The 17,045-nt window shown below is 33.7% G+C and overlaps 1 protein-coding gene across 17 annotated transcripts in view; it reads right to left on the minus strand.

Moving 5' to 3' along the window:
- Positions 1–17,045, minus strand: part of LOC134141995 (sodium channel protein type 2 subunit alpha-like) — a 58,538-nt gene that overhangs the window by 11,972 nt on the left and 29,521 nt on the right. For 15 of the 17 annotated variants that reach the window (XM_062578676.1, XM_062578669.1, XM_062578665.1 and 12 more), the window contains 4 exons: positions 6,267–6,387; positions 5,527–5,681; positions 4,421–4,594; positions 274–396 (listed from right to left, as the gene is read on the minus strand). In XM_062578676.1, coding sequence (XP_062434660.1) covers positions 274–396; positions 4,421–4,594; positions 5,527–5,681; positions 6,267–6,387 — 573 coding nt within the window. The remainder of the gene's footprint in view (positions 1–273; positions 397–4,420; positions 4,595–5,526; positions 5,682–6,266; positions 6,388–17,045) is intronic. The other 2 variants (XM_062578672.1, XM_062578671.1) reach the window with 1 other exon arrangement.

Genomic DNA, 17,045 nt, shown 5'->3' on the forward strand with positions numbered 1-17,045 from the left:
TCTGTGGAGGTCCGCATACCAATGGAAATTTTAATAGCCAGAGAGCTGGGATAACAAAACTGTGTGACATTGAGCAGGTAGATTTTTTTCAGTTCAAGGTATAATCTCCAGAAAGTAAAATATATGTACGTCTTGTATATAAACACACATTGACAGGTCCTTTCCCACACATTTTTGCATATATTCCCTTTCAGAAGTTCTTCACAGGAGACACGAGTTTTGAATGAGTTTTTTTATGTGTATGTCAATTCAAGCTCATTCGTTTTATCTCACCCTCATCCCTTCAAATCGTGACAAGGCTCGTAGAGGTCTTAAAGCTCTTAATGTCCTAAGCGATTTAATGGCACCAAGTTCAGAATAGCCCAAAGCATTGGCTACCAGACTAACCAATGAGACCTATAAAAAAACAGAAAAAGTATTATTATACAGATTGTTCGACTCTATTTAGCAAGAATACATGTTCAATCTACAGAAGATAACAGTGACAAATAGACAAACAGCACTCTTGCTTATCATGACATAAAATCGTCCCCATCCTAAAAACTTCATACCTAGCTGGAAAGGCAAGAAGTAATATGAAGGGACATTTGAAAAAATAGAAAAAGCTATTAAATATCTATTATAGATGGATAGGACATAATGCTCAGATAGAAGCATACCTAGTGAAGATTTCAGAAATTGCTAAGTGACAGAAGAGCCATATATTCATTGATTTCATTAAGATTCAAACTTTCGAGCAATTTAAAATTCTGAGTATGTAAGTATAGTTTATTAACTGCTTACAATATTATTAACATCTATAATGACTAATAATGACTAAGTGGTTAATAAGCAGTTATTATATTAACTGTAAATCAAATGCTAAGATCGTAGCACCTGCCCAGAGTATTAGATATTGACGGAGGTGTCACATTCTAACTTTCCTGACAACATTCTTGACAAGTTGTTTTTTCTAAATATAGGAAAATATTCTGGAATCTATGTGATAGGTACTAACAGATGCTGGCATTGTAACAGTAACTGCTTTAAAATCTACAACAGTAGTAAGATCCCTATTGATGGATTTTTTATTATGAGGAGGGGTGATTAATTTCTGTTTCTCAAATGGAATTCATTTAAAAAGATAATGTGAAATAATTTAATTTGCTTGCTTTTTGGCAATTTTGGAGACACAGGTAGGGACATACCCTACTTTTCTCATTTTATTTTGGTTTCATCACAAAAAGCCCAGAAGACGCATGAACGAACACAGGCATATTTCAATCTTTGAAAGAATCCACCAAAATTTTGCTTCTGTACCTCAGTCTAGAGCGTTCTTCAAATAAATCAGTGTAAAGGAATATGCATTCACTGGTATGGCTGTAAAGGTTTTGCCCTTTGTATGAGAGAATGGTTTCCCATGTTAATTGTATTGATAAAGAAAAATTATATGAATCACAAACACAAGAGTTACAAGATCATGTCTCAGAAGGACAGTCTGAGAGCAGATAGAGACTGGCTGTTTCTTACTATTTTGCTATGCAAGTTAATCTAACTGAAAATAGTATTTTAATTACTTCACATCACTATACTTTGCAACTGGATTACGTATCAGGATGTACTGTCTTTTTACCATAGGAAAAGCTTGCTTTATTACTGTAATGGATAAACGTGTAAAGGAACTTGCTGTGACTTCTAAGCATATTAAGAAGAAAATCTTACTCAAGTCTTTCCAGTAACAGGATATAATATTATTGTTTATGTCATTACAAGGCAGATTTAATATGAGTTATTTCTTCGGTGAGTCTGCCGTGAGAAAGGTTCCTTTATTTCCTTAACCACAATTAGTATGTTTCAGAGATAACAAAACATGGAATTCTGTGCATTTTTAATAGTGTGATTCACTCACATTGACAAGAAATCGAGATGTGAACATGAATAAATAAAAAGCGGTGAAAAGACAACACATTTTGTGGATTAAAAATAATGAAATACAAAAAAAATTAAATGTATCCCTTGCTAGGAGAGTGTGGTACTTCTTTTAGAACTGAAGCCACATTAATGGCTACTTCATTTATACCTTTTCTCCCAAAGTAGCACTGTGTCTAGAATGTCTAGCTGTCTTTCTTAAACACAAGTTACTTAAATAGTTGTAGCTCCTGTAACTTCAGTGACACTGGGTTTATTTCCATTTTTTCAGTTCTAATTGCAAGTCATTCTGCCTTATTTGTGCTTTCTCTTTCTTATTAGTTACTTCACAGGGAAATATTTCATCTATTATAAACAACGTGACTCTGGAGGACAGTCCAATGACAGGCAATGATTTGCTTGGAATTCTTTGGTATTAATTCTATAATATATATAACATATGAATTTAATACAAACTCCATTCTGTACTGCTTTGATTTTCTGAATTTTGTTAGCTTGGTCATCTGTCACCTGTTCTGTTAAAATGACCATAAACAGGAATGGATGCAGTGTTTTTAAGAAGTGAAAAGTAACTCAAAATGCTGGAGAGAATTTTTACCCCCAAAATCCTTGGGGGCAAAAGATATCCAAAAATGTGGACACATATTGATCTTCTAATATAAATTATTATCTTAAAAAAAATAAAAAGTTTTGAACATTAGTAGTGACAAATTGCCCTTTCCTTGTGTAATCATTAAAATCTAATTTGGACACAATCACTGAGGGCAACTATGGATATTTCTTGCAGTGAGAAACTCGGGTACATAATATATTAAAGGTCAAAACCCTGAAGGACTATCACTGTTTATTCTGGAACATTTTTAGGTGATGGAATTAAACAATTTGATTAACTGTAGTCACTTCTAATGAATAAGGGCTCACTAGTGTTTTCGCACTACTGGAAGAATATAAGTAGATCCACTACATTGCACCTGTTTAAAGTCTCTGTTAAAGCAGCGTAGACTCCCTTCTCTTCTATAAGAAGATAGTATGAGTTCACGTATTTCTTGCAAGTGCTGTTTCAGCAACGGTGTTCAGCAAAAAAGAATTGCTGAATGTGCCTTAGGCACAGTAAGATATTTTTTACAACTTTCTGGAACACTGAATGTAATTCTTAAAAGGTAGAAATTTCTGCTCTTGTTGATCATACTTATGTTTATAAAATTAAGAAATCTGGGAAGAAAGTTGGCAAAATAAGCTGCTTTTCTTATGATGATGATCTTTATAATTCTGAGAGCCTTCTGAAGTAACAGAATCTATGATGCTTTACTGTTATTAAGAAACTGTGGAGTATGGATCAGAATAATCTGTTTAGGTTTATGTTAAAAAAAGAATAATTAAAACATGAGTTGTAGTTTATCTAAAGTAAATTCCCTGCTTAATGTAACCCTAGAAGGCAACATCTATCTATCTTCTGTGTTATCATCCTCTTAAGAAAACCACACACATTCACACTGCTCCATACTACTGTAGATATCCAGGAGAGGGCTGGAGATTAACAGTATAAATTGCCAAAAAAAAAAAAAAAAAAAAAAAAAAAAAAAAAAGGTCTTCCATTTTATGTGTTATGTGCCAATCTAGCTATTTTTTTTTCCTCTAGGAGTCATATATCTGACACATTTCTATTGTAGATATACAAGTAAAAAGTATATATGGGACCAGAATTTATACAAATTAAAGAAATACTATAGCTTGGGCAGAAACAACTGTAAATGAGAATTTACCTTACAATGCTTACTCAGTTCTGCACTGAAGACTTCTATAGCCAGTGAACTGGGTCAGATATAATACGTGAAGGCAGGAGGCCAGAATATTCTGGGAGTAAAATCAGCTTTGATCCCTTCTGACAACATAAGCAAGGCCTTTGCACAGAAGTATATCACAGCTGGGAAGGCAGCCAAGAAACTTCTCCTTTTATCAGAAACCCTGCCAAGTCATAGCTGACTTAACTATTGCACTTTGTCAGCCAATTAAAAACAACTAAATTTTTAGACCCAATAGTCACTGTCTTTCTCTCCATTTTACTAAAAAGGATAACCGGATAGTTAGTTGGTGAGGGATGAAGTTCTGAAACCTCAGGTGAAATCTGGACTAAATGTCTCATTTTAGTTGCAAAGTTGCAATGGTCACAGAAGAATCTTACAGAAAACAATGTAGTGTTGTATTTGCTAAGGAACAAGATCATATGATGAGATTCCCAGTAAAAATATCCTGAAAGTTTCAAAACAATTTTTTTCCATAAAACCTTAAATTTGATTCGTCCTGGTTATGAAATGAACCATGAAAACTTAACACTAATGATGGCCAGCCATTCTTTTCCTTCTCAAATATGAACGTACTTGAAATTACACTTCCAGATAATACAGGCTATTGGCAATGCAGTAGTATAACTATACAATGTGAATTATTTTCTCATATTTTATCAGAAGACTACTTAGTTATTTTTACAATATAAAAGTTTATGTGTACTTACATCAACAATCAAGAAGTCCAGCCAGCACCAGGCATTAGTAAAATATATTTGAAAACCATATGCTACCCATTTTAAAAGCATTTCCAAAATGAAAATATACGTAAAAACTTTGTCAGCATATTCCAGCATGGTCTTGATAGTTTTGCGCTGTTCAATATATATGTCTTCAAAAGCCTATGAAGAAAAAAATTTCAGGTATTACTAATATTTCACAGTATATAAATGATAGAAATAAAGACGGCAAAGTATTATTTTTCCCATTGTTCTTCTGCATCCTTTTATTTTACTTATTTCATGTCTTTAACCATACTACAAATTGGAGCAACTTTGTATTTGCTATCTTGTCTAGGGTTTCCCTAGTAAAGTGTATTGAATATGTATCCTATTTTACTGTTGAATGAGGAAATAAATAGAAGCATGATTTTTTTTTTCTCCACTGTGATACTAAGAAACTTTCACATACCCAAAACCTCTTTTACAGAACCAGCCGCAGAGATGTATGTTGTCTTCTAGCAAGCAGTTAGGGAGATTATCTGTCCATCTTCCATCCCAACCAAACTTCTATCTAAAAGCCAGCTTAAATGGCAATGTTAACTGAAACGTTTATACTGAATGCATTTGCTAGAATGTACAGTATGCACATTGATAGTGTGCCAAATGTTCAGCTTGCTTAAAAGGAAAGGTGGGTAGTGTAAGGCTTGTCAGAGAACAGTTGTTTGGTTTAATTTGCTGTGTCACTCACTTCCCAGTATCCTGCTTCCAAAAAAGGAATAGAATGAGGTAATGATTCCACAGGTATTAGGGGCATACGTTTAGCTGTATGCTCACAGTTAACAAAAGTCCTCTATTCCCAGATCTCCTGACTAACATTCTGTAATTAGCAAACAATTTAATCTTGAGCAGAGCTACACTGGTTTAAATAAAATTGCTCCACCTTAGTGTCACAGACCAGAAGTATCTCTAATAAAAGTGTGTGTGAAATCTACCAAACTTGTTCAAATGCAGGCCAAGTTTCAGTAAATAAATTATGAAATCATGGAATGCAGAAATTTTTATACAGTTCCAATCAAAACAGATCTTTCTGAAGCAATTTTTTTTCCACTTACCAGTGCTCCACTGCTGAGGAGAATCATGAAGACGATGAAAGTCTCAAACCAGTTGTGCTCAACTATGCTGTAGCAGGTTTTTCTAAGATTCCACCAGATTTTTCCTTTGCCATCCTCTATACTTACTTGACAGCATGGAAATTTCTGCACACAACCTGCATTAAATTAAGAGAAGTTAGAATTTAAAGCCAAATTGTTTCAAAGTTAATAATTACTCTATCAGTTATCAACATTTGTATTAACTTTTACTTATGTTATAATAACTTTTAAAATGTAACATTGGAATCCCCTTTATAGGATGGTGAGTATCTGAATTTAGATAATAAGTAATTTGAAGTGAAAGCAGATGTGATACTAAAAATAATTATGAGCAAATGCTATCCAAAATACCCTGGTATTTGTGCCTGCTGACCTATGACTGTTCTGTTGATGGACATTTTCTCACAGAAATAGAGTTGTTCCAAAATCCAGAGGCCCTTTCAACTAACTGAAAAGCATTTTAAGAATAGAAAAGTTAACAGTTCCATAATGTGTTGAGCGGCCAAGCACGTAAAACTACTCAAAGCCTAGGGACCCCTTGTTTTGGCATCTAATTTTCAGCATTCTGGACTAAGAGTGTTTTCTTTTGGTTGTTGAGGTCATGAAGGTTCACCAGACTTGACAGTCTCAAGAAGTTAATTATGCCTAATAGCAGTGCTGTATTTTTAGTGTATCTCTTAAGTCAACACTTGTTGTACAACCTTCTGTAAAACAGGCTTCTGGTTCAAGAGCTTCTTCAGGTTCAATCTCTGCTTGCTCACCCTCTCCAGGAGGGGCAATATCAACTGTGCTGCCTTCAGATGAGCTGGATGCATTTAGTTTCTGCAAGTAAAGTTCCACAAAACAATTTTTTCTTATTAGAGACATATTTTGTAAAAATGATACTGAATCAAATCATGCCAATCTCTAACTTTTGAAGAAGAATACTAGATTTATACCAATAGATATGCATTACTGTAAGTAAAAATATGGTGTTAAGATGTATATTGTGTTGTTCTGATTCCCAGGTTATCTTCTCAAAGGAAGCAATTACATACAATTTGGCTACCAACCTGATCCAGGTATAAGAGTTCCAAAATGAAGGTTCAGTAGTATTAAAACCGGACAACTTGCATATACTACACTCTTGAGTTACTTGTTTTTATTTGCTGTGCTGGTTTACATGGCGAATGATCAAACCAACAGAATGCTCCACATATATCTTCTTGTCAACTACCAATAATGTTTTCTCAAACATATACCATATTTTGATTAAAAAATGTAAATTTAACGGCAGTCCTTCTGAAAGCACATATTGCCAGCTCTTCCTAAATTTCTACTTTGCATTCCAATCTCCTGCGTAGTAGGAGAGCACCTGAGGTCATTTCCAATTTGAATTACTCTATCATTTTACTACTTTTGTGTGCAGTCAAATGCTATAGTCTTTAGTGAGGTAACAGTGCTTTCAGATCTGAAAACAGCAACACTTGAAGAGTGCTATAAAGCGGCTTGAATTAAGTAACTTTTTTATTAAATGCATTGAAATTTGACCAAATTAAACTGGTCATCAGTCATGCAAGGCTGTCCATAATTTTCTCCTTTTAAGAAAGCATATTTTAAAGGGACAGATCTACGAAAAATGCACACAACTAATGCAGGAATTGGACACAGAGATTGTAATTTTTTTCAGTTGCCAGTACTCTTTGCATCTTTAATTGCTTTCATCCAAAATACATTCTTGTTTATTGTGAAATAAGACTTGTAAGAAGAGAGCAATATTAAAGAAAGCACGGCAGTGAAATACTTCTATTTTATATCATGTATCTGTAATTCATAGGAATTTAGAGGAGTATCCAAAGTGAAGCTTTAACTTAAATAATATAAATTTAATAGGCCTAGGTAACAAATGGGCGTTTGGTCATCAATTAGGATATGATTTTAGCCAAGCAGATCTGATCACTCTCTTTAGCCTATTTGAGAGCTGTTTATACAGATTTTTTTGAGAGAATGATTAATACCAAGTATCTCCCACACTTGATTTTTAATATTGTGAAATTTCTGTAGTATAAAAATTATTTAATCAGTGTTCAGATGATTTGAATAATTATGCTACCAATAATAATATTTTTTGCAAGAGATATTTCTCTGTCTTCTCTCCTTCAGAGAGAGAATCTCTTTCCCCAAAACACTGATGCAGATAAAGCTAGTTATTTAATTCTTCAATTAAAACAGAGTCCTTTAGGAAAAATGCATTGGGAGCTAAGGGTTTTTTTCTATAGGAAATGAAGCAAATGGAACATGTGTCTTTATATAGTCTGCTAAGCAATTGCTCCCTCATGTTCAATTCTTATATATGATGAATGAGGTTTAAAAAAACTTAAGTTGGGTGACAGGTAATTGCGGAGTTATGTTGCAAGAAGCAGCCCTTCACACGCACACATCATGGTCGTGAATTGACATAGGTTTAGTCACCCCTCAGATTACAAGCTGTAGCTGCATGATGACGGAGAGAAAAAAAAAAAAAAAAGACTTGTGTTGTCTGACAACAACACTGGTATTATTTTGAAAAACATTATTTTTCTTTTTAAATATGATAATCTGCCATACACACAAAACCATGATGGCAAATGTGGAAAGGTTTGGATGAATACATTGAGATTTGGATCTTTTCGGTGCTTACTTTTTGCTTAGTGAACATGAGGGTATCATGCCTCCCTTTTCATGCTGCACTTCCTGCTATAATTCCAAAATTCATATGTGTAAAATAGTTACAGTATCTAAACGGAATAGTTTCATTACTAGTCGTGTAGATCAATATTTCTGAAACAAAATATTGTGTATCTCTTACATAGCGTATTTAAAACTCAAATGGCTGTACACTTACAGATTAAAATGCACATTACTGGACACTGTATTAAGCACTATCAGCCACCACCTGTATTATCCTCACATAAGGCTCGCTCTTAAGAAATAAATACAATTGGTGAATATGTTCTTGTAGTATATATCATTGTAATACTACAAAGTAAAATGTCTGAATCTTGTCAGTGAATATGGAGACTTCTTCAATAAATGAAAACTGAATATTATGAAAACAGTAACCTGACACATTAAGGAAGGTAAATTAAAACTAATTTATGGCCTAATCCATAATAATTTAATTCAATGACTGACTTAATAGTAGCAAGATAAAGGTTCGTAGTTAGAATCAAGTATTAATGTATATGATTGCCATTTAAAAAGCAAAGTCAATTCTTTAACTGCTTCTCCCCATGCAATATCTGTTGCAGATAGTCCTGTCAGCATAGTTGTTAAAAGCAAATGGCAGAAGTGCAGTTTAGAGTTAGGAAAAACAAAAATTACAATTCCTATATCATGTTCTTCATTATTTTTCAAATAATCTCAAACAATCACAATATAAAAAAATTCCATGAAGTTAATAAAACTCCTCTTCTTTGCTTCAAGGCTCTAACTTAGGAAAGAACTGCTGCATTTTAAATAAGGAGTTTTTAATGATCTGTTTTCTTCTAGCAGTAAAACTAATAAAATAATAGGAAATTCAAGATACATGATAGATTACACAGTCTTCTTTTCACTTCATGTACATGGTCATCATCAGCCTCTAGAACACACCATGCCCTATAAATACTTATTTGCATCTCCAGCAATATTGTATTTTCCTCTATAAAGACACTTTTCAAAGCACTTGCTTGTGATGCAGCATTCTCAAGCCCTGAATCAGCAAAACAACATGCTTGACTAGAGCGGAAGCCTGAGCAATACTGTGGAAATCACACAACAAAATAAAAATCCAAAACAGACTACCTTGATGGGAATATATTATTCTGAAAAGGGTCTTATAAATATTGTTGTATAGAATATTACAGATAAAAATAATGCTTCATCAACAACCCAAATACTTGGTTAACATATATATTCAGTCTCTGTACTATCCTTTCAGAGTAGTGCATCTCTTGATTTCAACAGCTTAAATCATTAAAACAAGCTTTGACCACCAGCATGTTAATGCGCCCATTTACAATAAAATGCATTCACTTAATACCCAGTCTTGCTCTTATTTGATTTTATTCTAGACTTCAATAAGAGCAGGAGTAGGCAACTAAAATTTTAAGCTTTACAAATCGCTTCATGATTCAAGTGACAGTAAAATAAATAAAGGGATTCAGCCATTATAAATTGTCGTTAGTAATTCAGCCATGTGGTTTTACCTTTGAATCTTAAAAGCTGCACTGTAATTGAGGGACAAAATATAACAAGTTCACTGATTACAAAATGACTCTAAACTGACTTTAAATCTCAAATCTTATGATATTTGACTTTTATATAATACAAAGAAAACCACTTAAAAAACCTCTATCCCTAGAGCATTATTTGATATTTGAATTACTTTAAGCATATCTTGGTTTACAATTTAATCAGTTAAATCTGAGACTTTTCAGACTATACAGCATAATGAATTTCTTTTGGCATCTAACAGCCAATTTATACTACATTATAATATGGCTAGATCATGATATACTAAACAACCGTACAGATGGAACCACTTGGATGTCCTTCTGAAGCCAGTGAAACTCTGTCTGAATGCAACTTCTTTGAATCCAGCTGCAGGATTGAAATCTCAATCCCGACAAAATTTTGAGGCCAAGGCATACTAGGATAATTTGACCTTCATAGCTTCATATGACTTTAGTTCCTATGTAATATTTGTTATCCTTGTTCCTGAAGGCTCTGCCAGATATGCTACAATGGAGAATATATTTGCCTATAATGAAAAGGAATAGGGTAAATATACATGCTTTTTTATAAAAATAACATTAACTACTTCATAGTCATTCTAGTTTACACTGACTAAAGTCACAGATCTCATGATCATGAGATGATATCGTGATATACATTCGAAAATACAAATATTTATGAAGCAGTTTAATTTCACGCCAGTGGTTCTGTTCAGTGAAGTTTAAGAAAAGAATATTTGTAGAATGGGCTCTTCCTTGAGAGTTTTTTAGGAGGGATTTATTTACTTTGTGTAACTTTTTGCTGTGCTTACAGTTTTATAAAACTCAAGATATGCACTGCCCAAATGAATACAAATATGGTTTGTAGCATCTTTAGGATTTGCATTACAGTGCAGTGCCGATTTAAAAGTGTAACAATGTAATTTTTTTAGGCAAGTAGCTCCTGCAGTGGTTTAAATGCTACACGTTATGAAATTGAAGTGTGGCAGCAATCATTACATAAATCACATAGCACATGGTTCATTAAATATATACATTTATAAGGGCTGAATCAAAAAGGGTTGTTTTTATATTTTAAAAACTGTGCATGCTCCCTTTTTTCTTTAGCCTCCTTAAAATTTAACATTCCAGGACTTTCATGATCCATACTTAAAAACCTGTAGAGCATGCAGTTATTGCTGAAGACTTTATTAAAATATCCAGAAAACTCATTAGCAGAGTTAAATGTATGTTGGGGTTGCCAATCCCACCTGACCATGCTGTGATGTGAGTCATGAGACTCAGCAGAGAGCAGCTGTGCACATTTCTACTGTCTTGCAATGGATAGGGAAGGAACGTAGCTGAGTAGCATGCAGGCCAGTCAAAATCCATTAAAAAGTGATTATATATATATATACATATATATGTATAACTTGCTTAGGTAACCTGTGTAAAAGTGGTGACACGTTGCTCTACCTGGTTAAAAAGCACCAGAGCTGCATTCTTGATTGCTCCAGCTTGGTTTTACCCCTGTGAGAAGTAAGAATGGTAGGCAGTGAAGTTCAAGACACAGGATCTCTAGTTTTCTTCTTTTTGGAATCTCTAATTCAAACATGGTTTTAACACAATTAAAACACAGTTATTAAATATTTTATGATCAGCTGGCAAAAAGGGAAATACATACCACCTGAAGTGTTCAACAAACCTTTCTACAAAGCCTTTGTTAGTTTATTTTAGAGAAATAAGAACTGCAGGAACTAGAGCCAATTATCTGCCCTCTGAAATTGTGCTTCATGGATAAATCAATGAATTAAATTCAAAAAGACATGCTTAGCAGATTTGGAAAGTATTCCAGAATTTATGTAGTGCTTAATGCATTTTAATTGAAGTTTTAGTATTTTTTAGTTTAACATATGGGTCTTCAATTAATTGACTCTGTGATTATCTCTTCTACTTGCAAAAATGAATCCGTACAGTAAGCAAAATACTTAGAAGAAGAATATCTTCCTGTTCTTCTACTGCCCTCTACTAATAGCAATGAAACTTATGGATGGCGATAAAAGTAAACAGTTCTCTGTAAATTCTGTTCATAATTAAACGTGATGAGATGTCTTACTGTGTAAGTATCTATTTTAGATTTAGTATGCTGTGTATTTTTGACTCTGTAATTTCTCTCTGGTTATTTCAAAAGAGGAGAATTGGATTAGTATCTGGAGAGTGGTCCATCAACACAGCTAGTCCACAACTTAGAGAATCTGTGATTTTTTAAGCTACAGACTCTGAAATGGTCAGTTGAGGAAAATGGGAGTTCAGCTCGTAGGATATTTTTAAGGAAATGTTGTCAGAAGTATGCCAGTGAATTCATCAAATCCCTACTGGGTACATTTTTGTTAAAACATTTATTGGGATCTTGTAGCAATTCTCAACTTTCAGGAACGTAACAATGTTTTTCTTCCAATCTTTTTATTTCATGAAGTAGGCTACTAAAATTTTAAGCTTTTAAGACAAATTTTAAGACAAATGCACTAGTGAAGCCAGTCAGAAAACTGGTTCTTATTCCCTGTTTTGCAGATTCAGTGGACTAGATGATGAAGGATGTTTTTGATTTTTATTAAAGCTTTCTGTTGTGGTTTCAAAAGTTAACTGGACTTACTTCTCCAATCTGAATGATTTATAGTTATTCTATAGACATTCTTAAAGTTCTGATAAAGATTTTTGGAATTCTGACTGATTTAGGCCCTTAGATATTTGTATTTCTTCCCCTTTGAGATCAGCTTTCTGTGACTGAAGGACATCCTTAATGTTATTTTTCCATATTGAAGTCCAAAACTTTAGGAATAAAGTTGTAATTCAGATCTATTGAACAATTGTTAACTGGTACAAAGTACAATAGCTGGAATCTGATGTTTGCTAAAATGAACATAGTCCATTCATTTCGCTGATTAGCAGGCGTAGTTTGTAATATAAACATAAGCATCTATAATGCTGAGATAAACTTCAAAAAGCACCATGTTATCCCCTTTCTATTACTTCTTACTTTCTTATTAAAATGAATTATCTTGAGTATCTTTGCTTTTCAGACCAGAACTTTGTTATTTCTGATGGTTATTTGTTGGCTAGTACAACTCTGCTTACTGAAGATACTAACAAAATCCTCATTTGTCTCACTTCAAAGTACATATCAAATGTTCTTGTCATTCAGGTACTTAACTTTTAATATCTGTAAGATAAATCCTCTTCCTCCTCCAAAGCTTAAGTTTTGTATGTGTAGTTTCTCATTATCCATTTATACCTGACTGGGCATTTTCGCATGAGTGGTTAACTTACTGGTTCTAATTTTATCAAGTTTTAGGATTAGTATGCAGTACGTAAATGCTTCATGGGAGTCTCTTAGCAAAACAGGCAGACAATTACAAAAGAAATGTTCTAGTCTACTAAAAAGAAAGACATTATTAATTGTCTTAAGTTACCTAGATGTAATATTAATTTAAGAACACAAGAACATAAATATGTGTGTATTGTGTCAAGTGTTGAAGTAATAAAAGAATTCGTGTTCAATGCAGTTTCACCATGTTAGACAATCACTCATATTACCTCAAATATGTGATGTAAATTTATCACAAATTATGCAAATAAATGGCCTTTTTTGAAAGTACAAACTTAAAAAATGCTAGAAGATCTCTAGGAAGAATGTGTCTTGGGAGAAATCAAATGTAATTTGTAAGCCAAGATACAAAAAGGCAGTAAGTACCGCATCAGGTTAGATGTTAAAAAGTTAAAGAATCTGGAAAGCACAACCTCCTTTTTGCATATTCCATTGCACTGCTTGCCCTCGGTAGCTCTGACCTGACTCACGTAATATAGTCTGGAGTCCTTTAGGAACCCTCTGTCAAGTACATATTGAAGATAGAGTAGCTCAGGTGAAAGAGAAAATGTGATATCTGAAGCCAGGGGAATCTTCTCCCCTGAAATAAACTGCTGTTGTAATATGTTAGTCAGAAGTAATAGATGTGTGGGTTTGCATTTTTTTAGTTTATCATATGGTTTTGCTATATTTCATCCAAACACAGATTCCCTTAATTTCTAGTGATAAGTATTAGAAAGATCTTGTTTACATCTAGAACTTGCACCCAGGTTCCAGCATACATTCTGGCAGATTTGGAAAGTTACTTATTTATTAACTATTAATTATAGATTGTTTCTATGAATCAGAAAAAAAGAAAGGAGTCAGCCTTCTAAAACAAACTTGGTGTCTAGAGGTATTTTGTACTGTAATTATGTGGTAATAAAAATAGGAAAATTTTGAATTTGTTCTGCACTCACCAGCAGTCATAATTACTAATGTAGTTACCTGCTCCTGGTATATTCAGGGGAATATATCCTCCCTCGCCCTGCCTTCTATCGTGACCTGCTATTGGAGCCAAAGTTACTTTAACTGCTCCTCTTAACATCACTGGCAATCAGCAAGACACCAGAAGAAATGGTTAATTTTATAGTACCTCTGCAGATCTAGGTTCCCATATTTCTGCTGTTAAAAAAATACAAAAAAAGGTCTTATTAAAGGAGATATCTCCTGAGGGTGCTTAATACTGTCACATTTGAATGAAAGAAAGTTCTGCACCATCCCTTACTCGTCCTTTTGCACACCAGACCTTCTCCTAGCAGGAGTGCTGTCTTGATCCTATCGATTGAAAATCAAAATAAAGTGAATTATGGTGTACTTTTCTATAGAGGCAATGTAAGCACTGGGCTAATATACTCTTTATCATCCTTAAAAGGAAATCAGAAGGCAACAGGACTGTTGACTAGGTACGAGAATGATAGGAATTGTCACAAATTCCTGTCACGTATCAGAATACCTGTTCAGGTATTATCAAAGCTGTTGCATTTTTATACATATGATAAAAAGCACTTCATCTTTTCTATAGAAACCATTCAGGAGGAATGAACGGAAACTGAAATGAATATGGAATTCACAATTTTCAGGGTACCAGTATGAAATTCCTTCTTTACTAGCTACTGTTCATTATATGCACAATTATATGTCAAACAGTTATCACTAAGCAGCTGTCTGAAAGCCAAACTTGAGAGAAGCTCTATTACTTCATCTTTCCAATGGTGGTGATTATTACACTCCATGGAAATCTTAAGGCTCCGTGGAAATCTTAAACTAATCCGCATTTAGAATTTCTCTACAAGCTTGTAATATATATACTGTCCACACTGGCCAATTTCCTATAGTTACCTGAAACTTTCACTTTTAAATTTCTTACACTGTTTTATGGATTTAATTTCTCTACCTAAAGACATACTGATACATCTAAAGTTTGTAACACAGGCAAAATCCCTTTTGATTTTGTTTGGTCCTGAAACTTCAGAGTGGCCTTAGAAGAAAAAAACATGATACCTGAGCCAAGTGAAGATTGGAATGTATAGAGCAGTTGACTTGTAAAAGTCTTGTGGGAAATCAGTATGTCATTTTGAACTCAGCCCAGGAGGGCTTTTACTCTTTTTTCTTAAGGTGTACTTGCATCATATTTTCACTTCCAAGGGAAAATAGTTTCTACTTTTGAATTGCATTTTGTTGTCTCGTCAACTGTACTATATGGGGTACACTGTAAATTGAGTCCCTCAATCTGTCTTAAAACACAGAAAGAAATAAAAAATACCTATTGGAGGATATTGTTTAATTTATATCACTTCCATGATGTGTCTTATAGAAATGCAAAACACTGTAAAGATTGCTGGAGGTCAGGAGCCAGGTGTGGATGAGAAGGTCTCCATCCAGCTTTACTGCTGAGCCCAACATGTCATGTAACCACCACTTAGCATCTGCTCATCTTTTAAGCCTAATTCTCTAATGCATATTGCACAGTTTCTAAAAAATAGCATATTGAGCAAATTTTTAGTCACAGAACTTCATAAGGTGGAACTAAAAAAAGGATTCATCACTGTATTTAACAAAATTAACCACAACGAAAGCAGGAAATATAGAGTGAAGATTCATTTTAAAGAAATAACATTATGTATCAAAAGACTTAGATAACCTTGCTAAAGGTTCACTGGAAAATGCAACTAACTTTTATTAGATCAGCTGACATGAAAAAAAAACTTAGCTCTGGGACCCAGCATCACTCTAAAATCTTAGCCTTTTCATACATCTGATCTAATAAAGTATATTACACCACCTTACAAACTCTGCATTTCTTATATTCTTAAATTGCCATGGGTATACTGCTATACTGTCTTACTGATTTGTACTGAAAATGTTTATCTCTGAGCAACTCAATCAGACAGACTAAAATGTTTTGCTCTTAATTTTACTATTGTTATGCAAAGTAACCTCCTTTACAGTCATAAATAAACCCATACACTATGTTCTGCCTAGGCAAATAAGCATACTATGATTAATTGGATCATAGCTATCCATAAATCATATGTGATGTATTTTGTTATTACTGAGGAATACAGCAGTGTTTGAAAATATGGCAGCTATACTGCTGTGATACAGTTATGAATGCAGGGCTTCATTATAGCAGGGCTTGCTTTATAGAAAACAAACCCACTTCTGTCAATGTGTCATCACACTATTACAACACGTTATTTAATTCAAGGTATATCTATCCAAGCTTCTTGATTCCTTAAATCTCACATTTTCTGGATTTCTAATGGAATTGAAAATAGTTATATTCTGCTAATACATTTATGAACTTGCAGGTACATTTCACAGTAACCCCAATATACAAATTTTTCCTTGAATACCGTTATCACCTCTGCATGTTCACTTCTAGTGTGTGAGCCGCTTACATTTTGAGGCACTTGGCTTCTTGTTTTTTAAAACAATTTCTGTCTCTTTATACAATAACAATAGCATAAGGCTTTCAAATAAACTGTTCCGATATGCATATATACACTACAAGATGCAGTTTCTCTGCTCTCCAGGATAACTTCTTGAGGTACTGCTTTACCGTGATGATGTTGGTATCTGAATTACTTCATGCCAGCCAGCCATAGTCCTCGGACCCCAAATCTACATTGATATTGCTCACAACAGTTTTTAGATAATGCAAAATATGTCATTGATTCATGACGTTTCAGGGTTCATTTTTTAGAACTACCCTAAATGTAGAAAAATACAATTTTATTTTTCTATTTATATTTGATTACATATACAAAGCTATAAACTCTTAGCCTTCTGCAATACTCTCATTCCATAAATTCTAATCATGTTCTAAATACTACAGAAAGGATGCTTTATGAAATGTG

Source organism: Rhea pennata, chromosome 6 (assembly GCF_028389875.1).
Source record: "Rhea pennata isolate bPtePen1 chromosome 6, bPtePen1.pri, whole genome shotgun sequence".
In the NCBI taxonomy this organism is placed as follows: domain Eukaryota; kingdom Metazoa; phylum Chordata; class Aves; order Rheiformes; family Rheidae; genus Rhea; species Rhea pennata.